Raw genomic sequence first — 19,934 nt, forward strand, 5'->3', positions numbered from 1 at the left:
TTATGTTTTGAGTCGCATCATCTACACATCAGGAATAGTGTGCATACCTGTGGGATCTACTTGCTACATTACTAATTGCTTGCAACACAAATACATTTATTGAGGTGTTCACTTATGTGTGAATCTTTAACAATGTTTATTGTTAAACTAATTAGTTGTAATGTGTCACACTGTAACCATGCATCACAAAAACTAATAAAACTCAAATTGTGTATCACTTATTTTAATCAATGATTTAGAAATCGAGTAGTTCTTCAATTTTTTTTTCTTCAATAACTGTAAAAAGGTTAGTAATAAGATATATCCTTATGGTGATAATTTCCAGATTTGTAAATTTTTATAAGGTAAGAGAGCTACTACCACCTGTAAAAAAAACTGTCAACCTGCTGATTAAAAAGGGCAGTTACAAAAAAATAAAATCTAAATAGATCTGGGTTTTTTCTGAATACAAAAATTTACACATTGGTTAATGAATGACGCGCTAAAAATAAAATTACTACACGAGGTAGAAGCCCGGAATAGATCACACACAAGTATAAATTGTTATAAATTGCTTTAGCTGCTCCAGTGCTTAGATAATGCAGAAATTAAATGGTCTGTATTATAATCCATCTTATTATAGAATTTTGCTATTATCATAAGTTACTAATAGGGCAAGTAAATGTGATCTTGCAAAATAAGTTATGACTATGTGATTGCAAAACTGATTTCTATTCAACACAAATACATTTAACATACCATTTATTCATAACATTTTAAAACTGTTAAATTAATGGGTGTTCATTATTACAGATACTTTTGATACTTTCAAACAATTTTTTAATTTAAGAATGGATAAGTCAAAAAGAAATTATGAAGCACTGTACTAAAGGGTTTCTAATAAGGTGAACTTAAATATATTTTTTGAGTAATCCTTAGTTCTTATCAGAAACTCATCACATTGTAAGAAATTGAGTTGTGGAGAATAACATTAAGAATATCTGAGCATCATAAAAATCATTAAAACTAATCATACAAATTTAACTAAAAAAAATAATTCTATCGTTAATTTTTTTGTGTGTGCTAAAGGCAGTAGAGTTATTTTTGATGTGGATATTTTGGAAACGCAAGATGCATTTCAAATTAAATGTGGCAGATGAAAAAATAAAAGAAGAATAAGAAGCAAAAGTAGTTAAGAATTTTTTTAAACCAGCTTGCAAAAAAATGGAAAGATTTTAAGACAATTACATTTGATTTTTAAACCATGTGTGGTTATTTGTCTTATAAAATGGTTCTTGTAAAAAAAGCATTCATTAACAGATTATGGAATTAAGTTAAAAGAAACTGATCTAACAGCAAATGCTACATTAAATACTACTCCCAGAAAAAGTTATTTGTTGTGGATAGCAAATGCTAGTAATGTACTTGTTTATATGTCTAAGTATATATGTTTATGTGTGTGTGTAATTATATATATATATATATATATATATATATATATATATATATATATATATATATATATATATATATATATATATATATATATATATATATATGCCAAGTTAAATTCTAGAGAATTTACTGCCCCCTAACCAAATGCTATAAAATATATTTATGTACAACTCCAAATAGATCTTTAAGTTACAACCTTGTCATCTAAGCATGTGACCTTTTAGCCCACAACAAATGCTTAAATTTTATGTATATTTCCAGATGGTTAAATTCTGATCATATCTGCGTTATATAGTAACCAAGCCGAAAATGTTAGGTTTGTCCTGATAAACTTGAGTGTATTTTAAAGCAAATGCTTTTAATGAGTAAAACAATTTAGACCGATGTTTTAAGTTGATGCTAATGTTGAGACACAAGTCCTTTTAGCACCAAGGTATGAGCTATCTTCAAAATGTAATGATTAGTACTTAAATACGCTCCATGTAGGAATGATTGTTTTCATTAAAAGACTATTGTATAGGTGAATGTAATCAATGTATCTGAATGCATATAGGCTAAAATAAATCTACACAAGAAATAATAGACAGCAGTTTGGGTGACATTTATCAAGATAGAAGAAGCAAGTATATACACATCAAGAGGCCAATAAGTAGAAAACTGGCACACAAAGTTCATAAGCTTACATTTTTTCTACAGTAAACAAAACACAAGTTCAGTCATTGGTAATGTCAACACACAACAAAGACCGCAGGTTACATCACAGTTTCTAGCATTGAGAGGGTAAAATAGGTGAAATGCTAAACTACACAAGTACAATATTAAAATCTAATGAAAGACCTGCAAAAAATGTATAATCCACTTCATCATAAAAGACAAAACAGAGTGCTTAAAGCCTAGTCTAATGTACACAGATATTTGCAGAATCTCCCCCAACATCATAAGTACTAAACTATCTAAAAAAAATTCTTACAATATCATTCTTTTATTTCAAGTTTAAATTATTTGTATATTACAAATCTATGCTTTTACTTAAAGTTGTTCTTTTTGCTTTTCAGCTTCCCTTTTTTCTTTCTCTTCTTTTTCTTTCCTCCGCTCTTCCTCCTCTAGCAAGGCCTCATGTTTCAATAAATTGAGTACTTCATCTAGTTGTGTGGGGCTCAACTTAAGATGTTCTTGACTAAGTTGTTCCAGCACCTGTACCCAATGAATACCAGTGATTAGCAAAAATTAGGTATTAAAAAAAACGGATAAAACAAAGTGGAACAATTACTGTTTACCTAAGGATGATAGAAAAAAGTGGATCCATTACTGTTTGCTTTTAAAACTTTTACAAACAGTTCATTGAAATAACAATAGTTCACCATAAATATTTGTTGTGTGTTTATAGAGAAGTTTTGTTTAACCAAACTTATCTTTTGACAAACAACATTAGACAATTCTCTGCTTTGAAAGTGAAAGTAAAAATGCTGGTTTAAAAAAACAACAACTGACCTTTAAGGCATCGTTGATATCTATGCTCCCATCCTTGTCCTGATCAAGGACTTGAAAGATATGCTGCAGCTTGGAATCACTGGGGACTTTCTTTAACCTCTTTAACGCCTCCATCATCTCATTTATTGAAATGATATTTGACCTAAATGAAAAGAATTTGTTAAATTAAATTCCAACTGTTTTCCCAAGAGAAATGGAGTCAGAGTAATGACAATTAGAGTGAATATTTCTTCATTTATTTCATATTTGCTACCATGACATCATAGGATTATGAAAATAAAAAATGATATGGAAAGAAATTATTTTTCATGTGCTATTTTAAATAGCATTTAGATAATGTTAAGAAAAACAAAATGTTTACATTTGCAGAATTTCTAAAAGTTGTTTTCAGAATTTAATAAACTTAACATACTCATTCTCTCCAGTTATATTATTAGATCTATTATTCATTTCAATCTATAAAATAAGATACTAAAAGTTTAAGACTTTAGGGCCTTTTTAGACCTGTTGAAAGTAATCTTTATTTATATCTAAAATTCTGTATAACCTTTTTTAGACTAGAATTAGGCAGCCATTACAGATCAGTGATACCCTATGAACTTCAGCCAATATATACCAAACTTAAAACTCTATTACCCCACTCTACCACTTAACTAATCCATCCCACCATATAGATGCTACATAAAACTGAGTCCCATACTTGAATTCACCAAGCTGTTCCTGAGTAAGGTTGGCAGTCTCAACATTTTCTTGCAGATTTTTCTCCACCTTTGAGATCTTTTCCTGTATGCTACTCTTCTCTTCTTGAAGACTGGTCACAACTGTGTCTAATCGTGAAATCATGCGGTCAACTTTCTTGGCTAATCTTCTGGCAGCCTTGGACTCCCCAAATTCTTTTTCATCTGCGCCATAAACCACTGCAACATCCTTCAGATCCTCCAAATCCTACATTGAAAATAAAAAACAACAAATTAGTAAATTCTTCTAGTACAAATACTCACTAAATCAACAGTTCATATTTAGTTTTGAGAAAATCAAAATTGTGCATGTCTTTTTTCTCGTTAAACCACATTAAATTCTACTTAGTCTTACCTCTTTATATTCAGAAACTTCATCCTTTAAGCCTTTCAATGCATCCTGTGCAATGTTTATTTTCCTTTCTTTAGCTATTTCCTCAAGGACAGATTCCATTTCATCAAGATCCTTGGTTGTGATTTCAGGTGTGGTTTTAAAACTTTCACTTGGAGAAGTCTGCATAACCTCTGCATGATCTATCAAAACTGAAAAACAAACATGATTATAAAATCAGACAGTGATGATTAAGCTAATGATTTTGTGGACTGGCTAAAATTTAAAAAAAAAACATGCCACACAGCTTACCTTCCTTCTGACTGGGTTCTAATATTCTAGCTGTGTCATCTAAACCAAGTTGTTTAGACTCCATAAGAGTTTCAGCTGCTTTAGCTTCTGCCATATCTCTAACATTCTGTTCTTCCAGTTGCTGTTTACAGTAAAGAACCATTTAATTTTTTTAATTGCCTAATCTTTTCAAAGTATTTCACATTTTGAATATGTCTATAGCTGGTTATCACTCAAACAGAATTGTAACACATCAAAATCAACATTAATTTTTTTATTCATTTTATGATTACTGGAGGGGGGAAGGAGGTGAGCTGACAAATACTGTACTTGTTAATTCATTAAGACCAGTTTAGTTGGCTCTTTTGTCTTAAGAAGACCATACCCAGAGAATATTTAACTATTACAAAAAAAACTGGTGATAATTTTCATCTGATAAGCATTGTCTAATAAAATTGGATGTGTTTAATATATACTAACCTTGATTTCTTTAGCGAGTTGCTCTTTTTCAGCAGCAATGATGGCTTCCTCATGTTTAATAATTTCCAGTTTAGTTTTGTTGTCCACTTCTTCACCAGACATCTCTGCCACCTTAATCTTAGCTTCATCAGCCTGTAGATACAATTGTGATTGTTGATTTTTGAACAGCTGTTAATTTACTTAACAGTGAATAAAAATTTAACAAATTTCATAATACAACTGTCTTCATTAGGTGAATAAACTTCTCACTTTTATGTTATTTATTTTGGCTGTGTTCTCTATTAGGTGTGTTGTATAATCAAATTATTATTCTTTTTGACAGAAACATTTGCAAAAAAAAAAAAAAAATCATTCTAGCCCAACTACCATTTCAGCACTAAGCAATCCTTCAGTCTTTTACCAAACTATTAAAAGGGACATAACTCTGCCATAAAGGGAGGCAAGTTTTGTAAAAAACAATTTTTAATACAACAGTAACTAAGGATTTACTCTTCCAAGATATGTGATTGCTTACACAGCAAAGTGCAAGTTTTGCAAAATGTTCTTGAACAAGTTGCAGAAAAGTTTGTAAAGCGTAGTGTTTGACTGACAACCACAGCATACTCACAGCAGTGACAGCAAGCTGTGTGATGGTGGCTCCAATCTTCTCCTCAGTGGATAGAGTCTCTGGTAGGTAGAGAGTCCTGGACAACAGCAACAGGGAGGTGGGGATTTTTTCCTCCAGATGAAGCTGTAGCCATTGCTGCATCTGCTCTCTCAGTCGTTCCTCTGAGACACCAAGGGCTCTCATACCTCGAGCTCGATTAGCTGCCTGTAGCTCAGCAATACTTAGTGTTTCAATGCCTTCTTTTTGGATCATCTAACAAGGGAAATAATTTATATTTTGTAGTGAGCATTTTAAAATATTAAATGCTTTGAAAATGTTTAAAATAAACTAATAATAACAATAAAGGTTCATCATAGCAATTTTAAAAAAAACACCATGTATTATTATTACTATTTATTTGTTTCTAACAGAATAATTTTAAAATATTATTTATTATCAGAAAGTTTCCTGATTGTATTTTTTAAAAACTTGAAATAACCTTATCATCAGCACGCAGACCACGAAGTTTCATCTGAAGGAGAAATCTGAGCAAAGCATCACTTCCGATTGGAGTGACATTTAACATGATACAACATGCTCTCAGTTGCTGACGTGACAAGTTATCTAGAGTTATCTCATCTTCAAACAGTTTGGCAAATTTCATTATGTCTGTTGTACTGGGCTTGGTTCCTTCTGTTCTAATCTTTTTGTGAAAGAAAAAAGGAATTACAAGATTTTCTGAACATGATACAAAGAAAAAAACATATTTCTAACAGATAGTATTACATCACATGGTTTTTCAAAATTACATTTATACTTTGAACAAACATTTAAATATGTTGGCATACATTGATTTTAAATAATGAATGGTGTTTATACATATTTTTCAGTTCTCTACATATTTTTTTAACGCAATTTCCATTCTGGAGAATTGCGTTTATTAACTCGTCATTTCTGGGAATGGATGGATGAATGAATGAATGTATGGATGTATGAATGTGTGTCCGGGCTTTAAGTCGTATCTCCTCCTCAACGAAGCAATATCGATGACTAGTTCCAAAAGCAATTATGTTAAGCAAGTTACGAGAATGAACATAGGCCATAAAATTTCCGGGTTTCTTTCATGGATTTCCAGGAAAAGCCAAAAAAACCTCGAAAAAATGCAGTTTTTTGCCCATATCTCGGCAACCAGACCACTTAGCGACTTGAAACATGTACCAATCGATTCCTGCCATAATTTAGAACAATATTGCCGAAGAAAGTTTTCAAAAATATCCTCTCGTTCGGTCACAAATTTTAAAATTACATAAACACCTACAAACCGATCGTTCTTCTAGCTTGAACGCACCCTAGCAGTATACGTCAGAGCTATTTTTAGATAACATAAGGAAATTGCGCATAAATGTCACTAGACTTTTTTAATTAACTTGTTTTAACTAAAACGTAATGATAGTACCATGTTGTATGATTCAACTAATAGACAGGTTGGTACCAATGTCTTTTTCTTCACACACTTTTTATTAGATTTATTTAAATTAAGCCAGATTATCCATTGAATAATGGTCTGTGTATGATAAATAGTAAATAAAAGTATATTTTAATTTTAACAGCATCAACGACAAAGCCACCTAGCTTTAAAAATAAGCAATGATTACCAATGCTCAATTTACTGCATGTTTTAGAAGGAGAAAAAAGTTGCAAATTATTATGTTGAAGTTTTTTAAAACGTATTAATATCTTTATAACCGTCTTTTATTTAAAATTTTAACATTAGCATTTTTACCAACAACAATAAGTATTCCTAATTGCATTAAGCATTGCTGATCTTTAAATACAACAAAATAAATAAATATACTTCACATAATTTGGTTTAGTTTAGTAGTTTTGTAATAAAAGACAGATAACTTTATCGCACATGAAAATAATGTTTTATTTAAAGTAAAAGATTACCTTATCAATAAATGAAGCAAACGATTGAGCAGTTTGTCCTTCTTGTTTTTTTGCCTCTACTGCAGACTCCTTGATGGTTTTTTGCAAAAACTTTGCCATTTCTATCTTGGCTTTTAGTGTTTTCTTGGTCTTTTCATTTTCTACTTTCTGTAATAAAAAAAAAATAGTTGCCCATTATTTCACCAACTGAACAAAAACTCACTACACCATTGTTAAACACATAATAAGAACAATTTATATTAATACAAGTTAGATTATGAGGAATCCAGGGGAAGTTATTCAAGCAAAATGTAATTTTGTTGAGTTTTTAAAAATATAGCTTTAACTGTGTACAAAATAAAAACTCATATCTATAGCTTTAATCTGATCTTCATTATAAACTATGTTGTCTACTTATCTACCATAATAAATAAATTAAAAAGGCTACCTCATCTGTTTCTTTAAATGTACTTGGCAACATATTGGGGAAAAAGTGAAGGACAAATGGCAGAAGGAATTCTGCAAATGGAACAATGATGAAAACCAACATTGGCAGTAGACGAAACATATCTGCTGTTGTGCGAACCAACTGAAAAAGTATAAGAAATACTTAAAATAATTATATAAATTAACAAAAAAAGGATATTTCTGTATTTTGTAGACAAGTAAACAATACACGCTAATTTTACAAATCTAAATGTCTATAAATAATAATGTGGGAGCACATCTCCCCTAACATTTCTCATATATTGTTATATAATTATAAGGGAAATATTACTTTCAGTGCAATCTGGCTTTAGAAATGCTTTATATTTTTTTTATACTTAAAATTTTTAATAGAATAGAATCTAGTAGTACTAATAGAAAAAAGAATTGCACAGCAAAATAAATGTGTGCTTTATAGAGTGTAAAATTGTTACTTTATAAATGATAACATGAATTAATTTTTAAAAAGTTATTGACATATCTAATTAAGTCACATTTTATGTCACAGTGCATTGTCATAGAGTCTTGATCTACATGAAAAGTTTGCAGTGAATTGATAGTTTGAGAAATTGGAAATAGTGTCAAAATTAGACTGAATAAAAAGAATAAATCCATACGGAGAGACAGACGACAAAATTGCAATAACTAAGTTTTGACGGATCCAGAAGAATGTAATACATAAAAATTTATCAAAATCTCAATTAAAATTTCTTGCGCAATTACAATATATTCTTCATATTCTGTATACTATACACGATTAAGTAGAGAGGTGTAAAACAGTGGCAACTATCAAAATATCTATTAATTATTCAGCATGATTACAATACTTCCTCTATACTCTGTATATGAGAAAGTAAAAACATGGTAAAAATTACTAAAAAGTATCTTGTACATTGGTTGAGTTAGTTTCTTGAAAATTGTATAAAATAAAATGCAAAGTTTCTTAAGTTTTTTTTTTTTTTTTAAAGTATTTTTAAACCATAAATAAATAATGTTTCTTTAATGTTTCTCCTAATATTATAAAGAGTAAAATGTAGTTTTCACAAAAATGGTAGATCAACGGTCAGTGAGTAGCTATGAGAAGTAACAAAAAAAAATATGTAAAAGGAGAATACCTGTAATGTTTACATATTATTGATTTTTTTTTACCTGGTTGTACTCTCTCCTTGTCAAGCTTTTCCCATTCATCAACTGCCACAACAGTTTGGTACAAATTTTAACATCAATAGCTAGAAGACGGAAACCATGATAGTAATGTTTACACACTCCAACAATTTTTTGCCATATGCTCTTTTTGGCCACAACGGCAGTTTTTTCTGGCTCCACTGCAGGCACAGTGGGAGAGTTTGCACTGTCTTTAAGAGCTTTGACGGTTTTTTCAACTTTTGATTCCTCCTTGCACCATGATGCAGAGGTTTGGATATGTCGAATGGGCTGGTATTGGTAATGATTGGTGACATGATTTTTTACAGAGAATGCAGCTAGACTGGGCAGTAAATTAACGGCATTATGAGATGAGCTAATTTTCCAAGTGTGCTGGGCCTTAGTTACTAGTTGTGAGTTAAGATCGATTCCTGTTGGGTATATAAGATATTTAGATGTAAACAACCAGTTCTGGGATGAGGGTTTTACTGTTGACCTATTAACAGAAGATGCTTGAAACCCACTGTGTTTTCTGGAATAAGATTAAACAGTACAGTTAAAACAGACATTTACAAAGAAGAAAGTATGTTTCAAATGAAGAAGCTATTCTTTTAAATTTACAAATTATAGCATAAAATTGTATCAATTGTTTTCTCTTTTTATCTAATGACATATAGCAGTTTGGCTAAATTTACACCAACTAATTTCATTTCCCTAAACGTAGTGGGCTTTTGTAGATAATTTGAAGTAGTCCTGATCTGCCTAAACAAAGTGTGGCCTAGTCCCCTTTATATTCCCTATTGAGTTACAATTTAAGGGCATGGGCGGGTGATGAGTACCAACTTTCTTATTTCCGAGTCTAAAGATGTAATACTTGGCTAATAGTTATAACTCAAAGAGTTAAGCATAAAAATATTTTTTTTAATTTTTTAAATCTTGCGTTGCCATGGTGACGGCGGCCATATTGGATTTTATTGACGATTTTTAAATGGAAATAACTCAAAAATGGTTTGTACAAATTTCATGAAAACTTAATATAGTCTGCAGACACATGTGTTTAAGACTACTGATAGATTACATTTTCAAAAAAGAAAATAGTTTTTTTTTTACTTTTTTTTTTCAAACATCACTGTAAAAATTTCATTATTTCGTCCAATTTTTTCACTATTTCAACAACAAAAAATTTTTTTTTACAAAAATTTCAAAAGTGTTCTATCAGTTTTATTTGAACATATATAAAGAGTAACTGGAGCAAATTTAGTTCAGTTCTGATAATTATTAACAAAGTTATTTCAACAATTGTACAAAAAAACATCAAACTGAGAAAAACGCAAAAAACTAACAAAAAGTTGCAAAAAATGAAAATTTATCGCTGTATGTCACTAAAATCGACCACATTTATAGCCTGAAGTTTGGTGCTGCTGAATATATTCCTTCTGAGCTTGTTCGGCTGTTAGTTTTATTTTTTTCTGGCGCTCTTTGTTTTACCTAGAGTTGTAGTAAAGCTGTTGTCATGGCGTCTTTTTTCGCGTCCTTCACTGAGTCTTCGACTATGGTTTCCTTGTTTTGACAGCAATGCCATAGCATGCCTGGGCCCAAAATTGAATTATGCTATCGCAGAAACAGAAACATATTTTGCATGGTCTCATGTCTAAAGCCAATTATGATAAGACGATGTCTTTGTTTATTGTGAAAGGCCTTGTTCTGGATTCTTTCGCAGTTGTATACTTACGGTTTACAACATTTTTATTACTGCCACACCATGCTTGAAGCAAACCCTTTACACTTTTTTCATCAATAGTAGGCCACTACATCACATGTATTGATAACATCAAGAAGCAAATCACAGTCGACAATAATTCTGCATGGCTGTGGTTTACAATTAGTACTACCAGTACGAGATGTAACAGTGCTTTCTTCTGTCTGTAAAAACTGTGTCTTACATTGCCGCAGTTTCTTAGTAAATGTGCATATTACATCTGCACCAGTGCTTGTCTGAATAGTGCTAGATTGAGTGGAGGTAGCTGCAATCAGTTGCATTCGGACGTGCCCTAGCTTTAGTAAATTAGTTAGATGTGTGTAGTGTATCTATTTTTAGCGAGTGTTTTGTTCTACGCATTATCGAAAGAGAAACAAATTAAATCGCCTCACTGCTTATGATAATTCACACAAACTAATCTAAACTGTTAATAGTATATTTAATTGAAATAATTATATGTTAAAATAATGTAAGTATTTTACAGAAGCTTAGAGAAACAAAACTAGATCAAACTTAGCAACGCGCTGAAACTAAGGGAATGTTTACTTACGAAGCGAAACGACCAATCGCTAACTAGCTTCCGCCGCCGTATGCCAATGAAAAAATTGAGGTCAAAAATTTGCATACCGGAAAAACCCGACTGAGTAAAATAAACAACTTTATGACGTAGAAAAACAATCACATTAAAATAGGTATTTTGATTGGTCATTTAATTTTAGAACAAATAAAGAAAGGAGGTCACGGCCTTTCCATTGATATGAAACACATTAGGTTTCCGCGAAGCCTAATAGTACTTTTCTAGGTCGAAAAATTGCTATTTTTACTAAAAAATTAAACAAAAGACCCTGTACACACTACATTGAACCCGGTTTTTCATAATTAAATACTAATTTTAGGGTCATAACAATGTCATTTTTAGATTCAACGATGGTTATTCTGTATAGATCAAGTAAAAGTGGGAAATCGATGATTTAGTGGATTTATGACGAAAAGTACACCCGCCCATGCCCTTAAGCTGGATGGATTTCAGCCAATCAGTGTGTTAGAATCCAGGCATAGATTCTATTACATACACAGTAAATAACAGTTACAAACTGCTTTAACATACAGTAGTTGATAACAGCAGTGATAAGAAATTTAAAAATTTACCTTCCAAAATCTTTTTTTTTACACGAAACTGAACATGCTTGGCAGTAAACTAAACTCCACCTTTTTCCTAGAAATTGAAACATTTTTATAACTTTAAAATTTGTGAACAACACATTGTTTTCTTGTAAAAGTTAATAAAAATGAAAAATTATAGTTATTAAGATAGTTAGCATTAAATTAACTTAAAATTAATTACTATAAATGGTGAATTTTTTTATACCAGGGTCCGACAAAAGAATCTTCTTAAAAAAGAGGTGTTAGAAAACTGGTAATTGACAAAATACACACATGGCTAAAATAATTGGCTTGCTAATGTCAATGCTAACCCTAACCCCAACAATAGTCCTACCATACACCTAACCCTAATTTCTAACCATACAACTAGTCGAGATTATAATACTCTTACAACCTGAGACTCCTATTTTCTGAAGTCTAATAATTATAATTATCCTAAATCAGTATCCTCAACCATCAAAATATTAATGTACTATAAATAAGCTATACATCTATATAAGCCTATAATTTATACATTTTTATCTTATTTTTAATGAAGTTCCTAATTTATAATTTAGATCTAGATTCTTAAATAAATCTAATTAGCCTAACTAAATATTATAATAATCTAATAATAAATTAAACCACCTCCTAACTAGTAAAAACAGAAGTTTAGGCCTATTTATTTTTACGAAGTGACTACTCTGAAGAAGCTCCTTCCCTCCAGCGCTGGTCTGGCTGGCAGAAGATGAAAAACACAGTGACCTTAATAGATGCACAATTGGCTCAAATTAAATACTATTAATAGCTGCGCAATGGGCTCAAAGTATCCATTTATTGCTGTGCAATGTGATAAATTTTCCTTTTTAGCCTTATCTTCTGACAAAACTATCTGTAACCTGTGTTCCAGCAGTTGCACTTCGGACGGGTCGTCAGGGGTTGAGGATTCACAGTATTAAGTTATAGTGGATAACTTACTAGTTAAGAGATCTAGACTATAAGTGAAGTATAAAATATTTTATCTATTTTAATAGATTTTAATTTAAATGTACTATTTAAGTATTAATTAAGTTAATCCATGTCTCATCAAGACAACATATATGCCTAAACAATGAACATTTTTTTTACATGACAAGAAAAACCAGGTAGATCTAATTTGAAGCGCAGCTATGCGCATATTCTTCCGGCTAAAATTGGCCTTATTTATTTACTTATTTTTATTAAAAAGTGTGTCTTGCTGACATAAATTATTAAATTTACTTAAAAGTAAAGAAGTATTTCTAGAATAAAGATATGGGTATACCAAGATCTAGATCTAGAATCAAGATCCAAATCTAGAATTCTAGATCTCCACTTTTTAATTTAGATCTATTTTTAGACAAAAGAAAAGACTAAGAGGAAAATGTGGAAAATCATCTGATCATCCAACCGCAGTTTGAGGTCATCGAACAGGTGATTTATAAAACTTCGAACGATTGTTATACGTTGGTAATGATTACGTATGACATGCTTTTTAGAATGGTAATGAAGTTGTTCACCTGAAAAAGACACTCTCCCAAAATTTCCTATTTGTTTAACAATAAGTGAAGACATTTTCTTTTAGTGTATTTTTCAGTGCAACCATTGCAAATTGGGGTCAGGGGGTCAGGGTAGAATAAAAAAGCTACCACAGAACAAATACTGTTTAAAATAAAATTTCCGAATTGAGATTTAAAAAGAAAATTCAAGTGTAATGCATCAGAATTGTAAAATAAAATTCTTATTTATATCATTAAAAGTTTTGAATTTTATCTGTAATATTTTTATTTTTTATTCTGTTAAGAATTTTACACGTGTATCTTTTATAAAAAGCGTAGCAACATCAGCGCGTCAATAGTTACACAGCCACAGCTGAGCCACAGGTAAGGCTCTTTCAGGAAGGAAAAATGAAATAGGGGCCTCCATTACCTTAGACTAATAAAGCTAAAAGAGCCATGCTTTAATGGTTTAATTAAGAAAAATAAATAATTTTCCTTAGGCCTAGAGAATATCCATAATTAATAATAATTATAACTTACTGTAGATTCGAATTTAATTTCAATTTTCAATTTTTATTTACTTTACTGGTTTACCTAGATCTTATTAAAAAATTTAGTACCTACTTCTTTAACTTAAAAACTTTTACAATTATTATTTTATAATTTATAGGCTGTAGTAATAGTTACTAGATCTAGATGTAGATCTATCTATAGTCTATAGTAGCAAAGTTTAACTAACAATTTTTTAGTTTGAAAATAGTTAGTAAGACTATAATATATAATTATATATTATATAATTTTAAATTATATATTATATAATTATACTGCCTACTGAACTATAGTATGTATAGTATTTATTTATAGTTAAGTAAATTACTTAGTTAGTATAAGTATACTACTCCTACTCAACTTCCTACTCAAGTATACACTGTCTACATAGAGTCAACTAATTTTTAGTTTTAACTACAAGTATTTAGTATTACAGTAATACTATTACTATCAATTTGATAGACTTTCCTCCTACACTAAGTCTAAGAATATACTACTGTAGCCTAATTGTAATCCCCCTTCTGCTTCCCCACTAATAGTGATCACCAATCACCTTTACTACTATATGTACACACTAAACAACTTGCTCATACATATATAAACACAATTCACACTATAAATAACAATAACATTCACAATTATCAAAATGTAATACAGAAGAACATAGCTTAGCACAACCATTAGCACTTATATTTATAAGCATTGCCCAAAGTTGGTAACACATATATTTTAACCCACCCCCTTCCCTACTCATTACTCCTGACATCACACTTCATCCTACCCTCCCCCAAATAGTTTTTATTCTTTTTAAAACACCTTTTTAAAAAAGAAATTAATTCAGCTCTGTCAAGATAAAGTGCATTGATAAGTTTACCAAAATGCAAAATAACAGCAAAAATTCAGTTTAAAAGAATAGCATTTTAAAATGTTAAAGTATGACATAACATTTTCTTAACCCCTTTACAGCATCACATATGATCATAAAAGTCTGACCTCCAACTCAAAATAGTAAAGCTAGATTCATCTCCTTTTCCCTGTTTATGCCCAAGACACATGGGGCAGATAAAGTAGAGTTAATCTGTTTCAGAGACCTTGGCTTACAAGGGGATAATGTGGTCAATACTATGCCCAGCCGCATTTGTTTCCCTAAAGTCAGTTATTCATCAAGGCTGGGTGGACTCAGGGATGTTCTACTGATTTGAACCCAGATACTAACTCGAGACTTTTGTGTTAGCAGTCTAGCTCGCTACCACTAGGCCATGCCATCCCATCTAAAGCTAGATTAGAACAGGAAAAAGATATTTTAAAACAGAAACAGAGAAATGTTGATTGAAAAAATCATTTTATGTAGCATCTATTAAATTTTTAAAATTCCTAAACAGGTTATACTTCATATAACTTCTATAAAAAACAGACTGATGTTTGGCTAATTTTATAAACCCATAATTGAAATCTCATTTCTATGTCATTTGTTCCAGCAAAAATGCCACAAAATATGCAAGACTATTGGTTGTCTGAAAGTATTAAGGATAAAAGATTTGAAGATCAGTATGACCTTGGGAAAGAACTGGGCAGGTAGGTTGCCATATCTTATTTATTTTGCATGGCAAGGACAATTGTTACATTTTTACATTTTAGGGTTCTGGTACAAAGACAAGAAATTAGGTTACACATTTTTGTTAATTTATATCTATATTTTGCAGCCATTTAACATTTTTGATTAATTTTATTTACAGTAGTAGATATTTGCAAAACAGCTTCAGTTTTTTTATAATGTATCAAAGACATGATTTTTAAAATAACTTTTTAAAATCATATTTATGAATACATAGCTGCAATTAAAAAATATGATAAATTGCTATGAGTATTTTAATTTTGTGATTCTTAATATAAAGATTTCCTTATTTAAAAAAGAAAGAATTTGTTTAAAAGGGGATAATGTTGTGTCTCACTTTTTGTAGAGGCTCAACAGCTGTTGTATACAAATGCACTGTTAAAGGAACAGACCAAGCATGGGCAGTAAAGATTATTGATAAACGCGTATGTATTAAAAATTTATATATTCATAATTTTTTTTTTAAATAGGGAACTTAGGGGAGGGTGAGGGACTATATATTATAAAAATGTATCAGATTATTTACATTGCCTGTTAAAAAAAGCTTACTAGAACTTCATCTCATATGATAAAGACAATAAGTGGTTTATAATATTTTAATTGTGTCTATTTGACCATGATGTTGGAAAAAAAGGTTAAAAATAGTTTATGCAGAAATTGTGTAGATTTCATTAGTCTACCAAGATTTAAACAACTAGAAGCATTGTCAATAGTGCTAATTGTCAGTGTTTCTTGCAGACATCTTTTCTTGGGGTTGGGAGGGGGAGTGGGACGACACTGCTTAAAGTATACCTTAAAGTATATATTATCTATATATATATATTACATATTTTGTCTTTACCTCCACCACCCCAATGAGATGCCTGAATAAAAAATTCAGTTCATTATTCAAATTGCATACAAGAAGAAAAAAATACCAACATAAAAAGTTTATCCTGTTATTATTGCAGAAAAATAAAGTGTGTTACAAGATGTTAACTAAGATTTATATTACTACAGGTTGAGCACAAAACAGTTTTGACAGAAGTTGGCATCCTGCTCAGGCTTGATCACCCAAACATTGTGAGTTAACAAAACTAAACATTTTAAACTTCCCTAATTGGTAGACAATATATTTTATTTGAACAAAATGAAACTTCAAAATATCTGTAGATATATGTATATCTATTCTAATGCTTTGTAGTGTTGGACAATAATGTAATTTATTTCTTTTTACAATGTTCACAAAATAAGGTACGAATGAAGGAAGTTTATGAATCTCTTGAATATGTTTATATTATTCTTGAGTTAGTCATTGGATCTGAACTTTTTGAGAGGTAAATTTATATAATAAACGTACATACCTGTACAGTTTTTTTTAAATTCAGTGGTTCCTTATAATTAAAATATAGTATTCTACTTTATCTAAATGAACTCACAGCATTTTTTTTTAACCTCAGAATTGTATCCCAGCAGTTTTATTCAGAAGAACAGGCAGCTATTGCTGTAAGAGACATTATAACAGCTGTGGATGTGAGTGGATATTTTGTTTTGATAGTTTTGATCTATTTAAATGTTTTGTTATTCTTTTTAGATCTAGTTGCAGTACAAAGGAAGGTGATAAACATGAAAAGAAAGCTTTTGTTATTTTTGTTTTCATTATTGAATCATAATCATTTCCAGTATTCCATTTAATATTGTATATCTATTTATTTTCATATTTTAAAGTTTGTATACATCTTTAATTAAATTAGTGAAATTTGAAAATTGTAGTATTTTCAAATTTTTAATAAATATGCCAAATTCTTATAAAATACAGACCTATCTGTAGCAATATCTATTAATTAAACAGAACTTGAATTATTACTATTTCAGTATCTACATAAACATAATGTTGTTCACAGAGACCTTAAAGTAAGTTGTCATTTATTTTTCAAACAAAACCCAGAGAAATTCTTTATGTTGAATTACGTTTGATTCTGTTATTGATAATTTAGTAAAAAATGCACTTTAGAGTGGAAAGAACACAATTTTGTTGTTGGTGGTGTAATTAGATAGGGGCAATGTTAATTACTTATCAATGTTTGACACTATATGAGGACAAATATAAAGCACTTCTAAAATTACCCTCATTAAATTAATAACTTGGCTACTTGTATTTTATTGCTTTTTGTTTTAGCCTGAAAACATACTGTATGAAAATCTGTCACCAGATTCTAAATTAAAAATAGGTAAGAATTATATATCTATAGAAGAATCTTTTTCTGCTCACAACATAATGAATGCTTAAATTGCTATTTTCAGTTTTAATTTTATAATTTTTAGCTGACTTCGGACTATCAACCATTGTCAGCAATAAAGTGTCTCTTGTAACTGTTTGTGGCACACCAGGATATTGTGGTGAGCATTATTCTAAAACAATATTTTTATTCAAATATTTCAACCCATAAATTTAGTCACATGTTCATCACAAGTTTATCGATTATATTTTATTTAAAAACCCTGTTGATAACATCATTTTTAAGAATACGGTTTTATTTTTAAATTAATGAAGATAAGAATTTTATATATAACAATTTTAAAAATAAATTTAAAAATTAATAAATATATAAAATGTTCACTAATTAAAAAATTTACGATAATTTAAAAAAAAAAGTGTTTTCTTAAATTTTCTTTTAGCCCCTGAGGTGTTAAAGGGCGAAAAATATGACAAGAGCTGTGATATGTGGAGTGTGGGAGTCATTGCTTACATTATGTATGTTTGTAGAAACTGTTTTAAAATATCAACTGAATAATTATTACACTAAAATATTATTTATTCTTTAAAATGATTTATTTTTATATTACTACACATCATTATGCAGGTTAAGTGGCTATGAACCATTTTATGCAGAGAATGAAGCATTAATGTTTAAAAATATATTGAAAGGTCAATACACATTTGATTCTCCTTGGTGGGATGAAGTCAGTGAAAATGCTAAGGTAAACAATTGATTGTTTTTTTATTTTCTTAATCAATCGCAATATATTTTAACAGTTTTACCTTTACAAAAAAATGATTACTTTAAAAATTCTTTTAGGACTTAATAAGGAAGTTGCTGGTTGTAGATCCTAAGAAAAGACTAACCTCAGCAGCAGCTCTAAAGAATGTTTGGGTAGCTGGAGTGGCCAATAAGAAGGATCACAAGGAGGCTACTGTTGAAAAACTAAAAGAATTCAATGCTAGAAGAAAACTTAAGGTTTGTATACTGAATTTGATGTTGAATATACTATATCATCATCTTTTCCCTATTGTGCCCAAGACACATAAGGCAGATGAAGTAGAGTTCATCTGTTTCAGAATCCTCGGCATATAAAGGGGCATTATTGTCAGATCTATGCCCAAACACCTTTGTTTTCCTTTGTGTAAGATATCCATCAGAGCTAGGTGGACATTCTACTGACTTGAACCTGGATTTGAACTTGTAAATTTTGGGTTAGCAGTCTATCTCTCTACCGCTAGGCCACACCATTACATAAGGTACTATATAATAAGTATAAAATGGTTTTATTGAGAGAATTTTTTACATTGACAGTTTGCAACTGACACATTAATGGCAGTGGCAGGGGCAACCAAAAAAATGCCTCTGTTCAGTCTGTTTGCACAGGACACTGAGGATAGTGTACAAGAAGAAATGGAGGTGAACTAATTTTTTAAAACTCATGCTGTTAATACATTGGCAATGTTTTTTTTTACTATGACTGAGATGTGGAAAATATAACTTTGAAAATTCTTATATTAATTAAAAGTTCTTGTGCATATTGTGATTGCTATTTTAGTTATAAATATCTATCAAAAATAAAAATATATGTAATATATAAATATAAATAATATGTAAAATTACTGTATGAAAAAGAGCCCCGTATTAAATCTAAAGCATTTTTAGCAGAGCATCAAAAATTTCCTAATTTAATTCTACACCAGCTGTTAGTTGTGAAAAACATCTAATTTTATTGGTTTTTTTTAAATGTTGTTATAAACTTTTCAATTGTGTAAGTTTAGACATTTTAGATAATGATAACAAATATTCTATTTTTTTCAAATGCACAGTGGTAACAGTTGAAGCTTTAAAATGCCATTAAGAAATTATTGTAAAAAAAGCCTTGATTTACAAAGTATTTTTATAATTACTGTATTTTTCTTGCTGAACTATTTTCAATCTTCCAAATAAATCACAATTTACTATGTAAGCAAAATGTGTTTGTCATCTGTTTAAATGACTGTTGTCATTATGATTGATGTTTCTCTGATTTTAACAACATTTATCACTATTTTACTGTTTTTGCCATACTGGAATACACTTGAATTTATTGTGTTAAAAAACAGTCATAGAATTCTTTTTAAAAACTACCACGGATGCATTCATTGAAAACCACTCAGTGGCTAAAATATGAATATGGTTAAAACATAAACTATACAACTTA

The 19,934-nt window shown here is 30.0% G+C and overlaps 2 protein-coding genes across 4 annotated transcripts; one reads left to right on the forward strand and one right to left on the reverse strand.

Annotated features, from left to right (window-relative positions):
* Nucleotides 1-216: 216 nt before the first annotated feature.
* LOC131927840 (mitochondrial proton/calcium exchanger protein) lies at nt 217-13,455 on the reverse strand. Its single transcript, XM_059283704.1, has 13 exons — nt 13,349-13,455; nt 11,817-11,883; nt 8,915-9,440; nt 7,728-7,868; nt 7,301-7,447; nt 5,850-6,053; nt 5,372-5,623; nt 4,765-4,896; nt 4,306-4,426; nt 4,018-4,205; nt 3,626-3,870; nt 2,926-3,067; nt 217-2,628 (listed from the first exon to the last, which is right to left on the reverse strand). Exons 1-13 carry the CDS (start codon nt 13,401-13,403, stop codon nt 2,464-2,466), a joined length of 2,385 nt encoding a protein of 794 aa, XP_059139687.1. The 5' UTR covers nt 13,404-13,455; the 3' UTR covers nt 217-2,463.
* Nucleotides 13,456-13,653: 198 nt separating this feature from the next.
* Nucleotides 13,654-19,700, forward strand: LOC131927667 (calcium/calmodulin-dependent protein kinase type IV). 3 transcript variants are annotated; one of them, XM_059283425.1, is made up of 13 exons: nt 13,654-13,711; nt 15,355-15,451; nt 15,838-15,916; nt 16,491-16,553; nt 16,725-16,807; nt 16,931-17,003; nt 17,346-17,384; nt 17,650-17,701; nt 17,796-17,870; nt 18,150-18,225; nt 18,335-18,452; nt 18,551-18,709; nt 19,046-19,700. In XM_059283425.1, exons 2-13 carry the CDS (start codon nt 15,360-15,362, stop codon nt 19,157-19,159), a joined length of 1,023 nt encoding a protein of 340 aa, XP_059139408.1. In that variant the 5' UTR covers nt 13,654-13,711; nt 15,355-15,359; the 3' UTR covers nt 19,160-19,700. The 3 variants fall into 3 exon arrangements, with proteins under 3 accessions (XP_059139408.1, XP_059139415.1, XP_059139425.1); XM_059283432.1 differs by having other exon boundaries at nt 13,699-13,794; XM_059283442.1 differs by lacking the exon at nt 13,654-13,711 and adding an exon at nt 13,718-13,729.
* The last annotated feature ends 234 nt before the right edge of the window (nt 19,701-19,934 follow it).

This window comes from Physella acuta, unplaced genomic scaffold (assembly GCF_028476545.2).
Source record: "Physella acuta isolate Inbredline_101_S28 unplaced genomic scaffold, ASM2847654v3 ptg000089l, whole genome shotgun sequence".
In the NCBI taxonomy this organism is placed as follows: domain Eukaryota; kingdom Metazoa; phylum Mollusca; class Gastropoda; family Physidae; genus Physella; species Physella acuta.

Bases quoted from the DNA above. Each gene is read 5' to 3' on its own strand.
- LOC131927840 (XM_059283704.1), bottom strand. From the start codon at position 13,403: ATGTCTTCACTTATTGTTAAACAAATAGGAAATTTTGGGAGAGTGTCT. The intron at 7,869-8,914 runs GTAAAAAAAAAT...ATACTTTTTCAG, and splicing joins CAAGGAGAGAGTACAACCAG to TTGGTTCGCACAACAGCAGA. The intron at 4,206-4,305 runs GTAAGCTGTGTG...TTTGTTTTTCAG, and splicing joins AGAACCCAGTCAGAAGGAAG to TTTTGATAGATCATGCAGAG.
- LOC131927667 (XM_059283425.1), top strand. From the start codon at position 15,360: ATGCCACAAAATATGCAAGACTATTGGTTGTCTGAAAGTATTAAGGAT. The intron at 15,452-15,837 runs GTAGGTTGCCAT...CACTTTTTGTAG, and splicing joins CTTGGGAAAGAACTGGGCAG to AGGCTCAACAGCTGTTGTAT. The intron at 15,917-16,490 runs GTATGTATTAAA...ATATTACTACAG, and splicing joins TAAAGATTATTGATAAACGC to GTTGAGCACAAAACAGTTTT.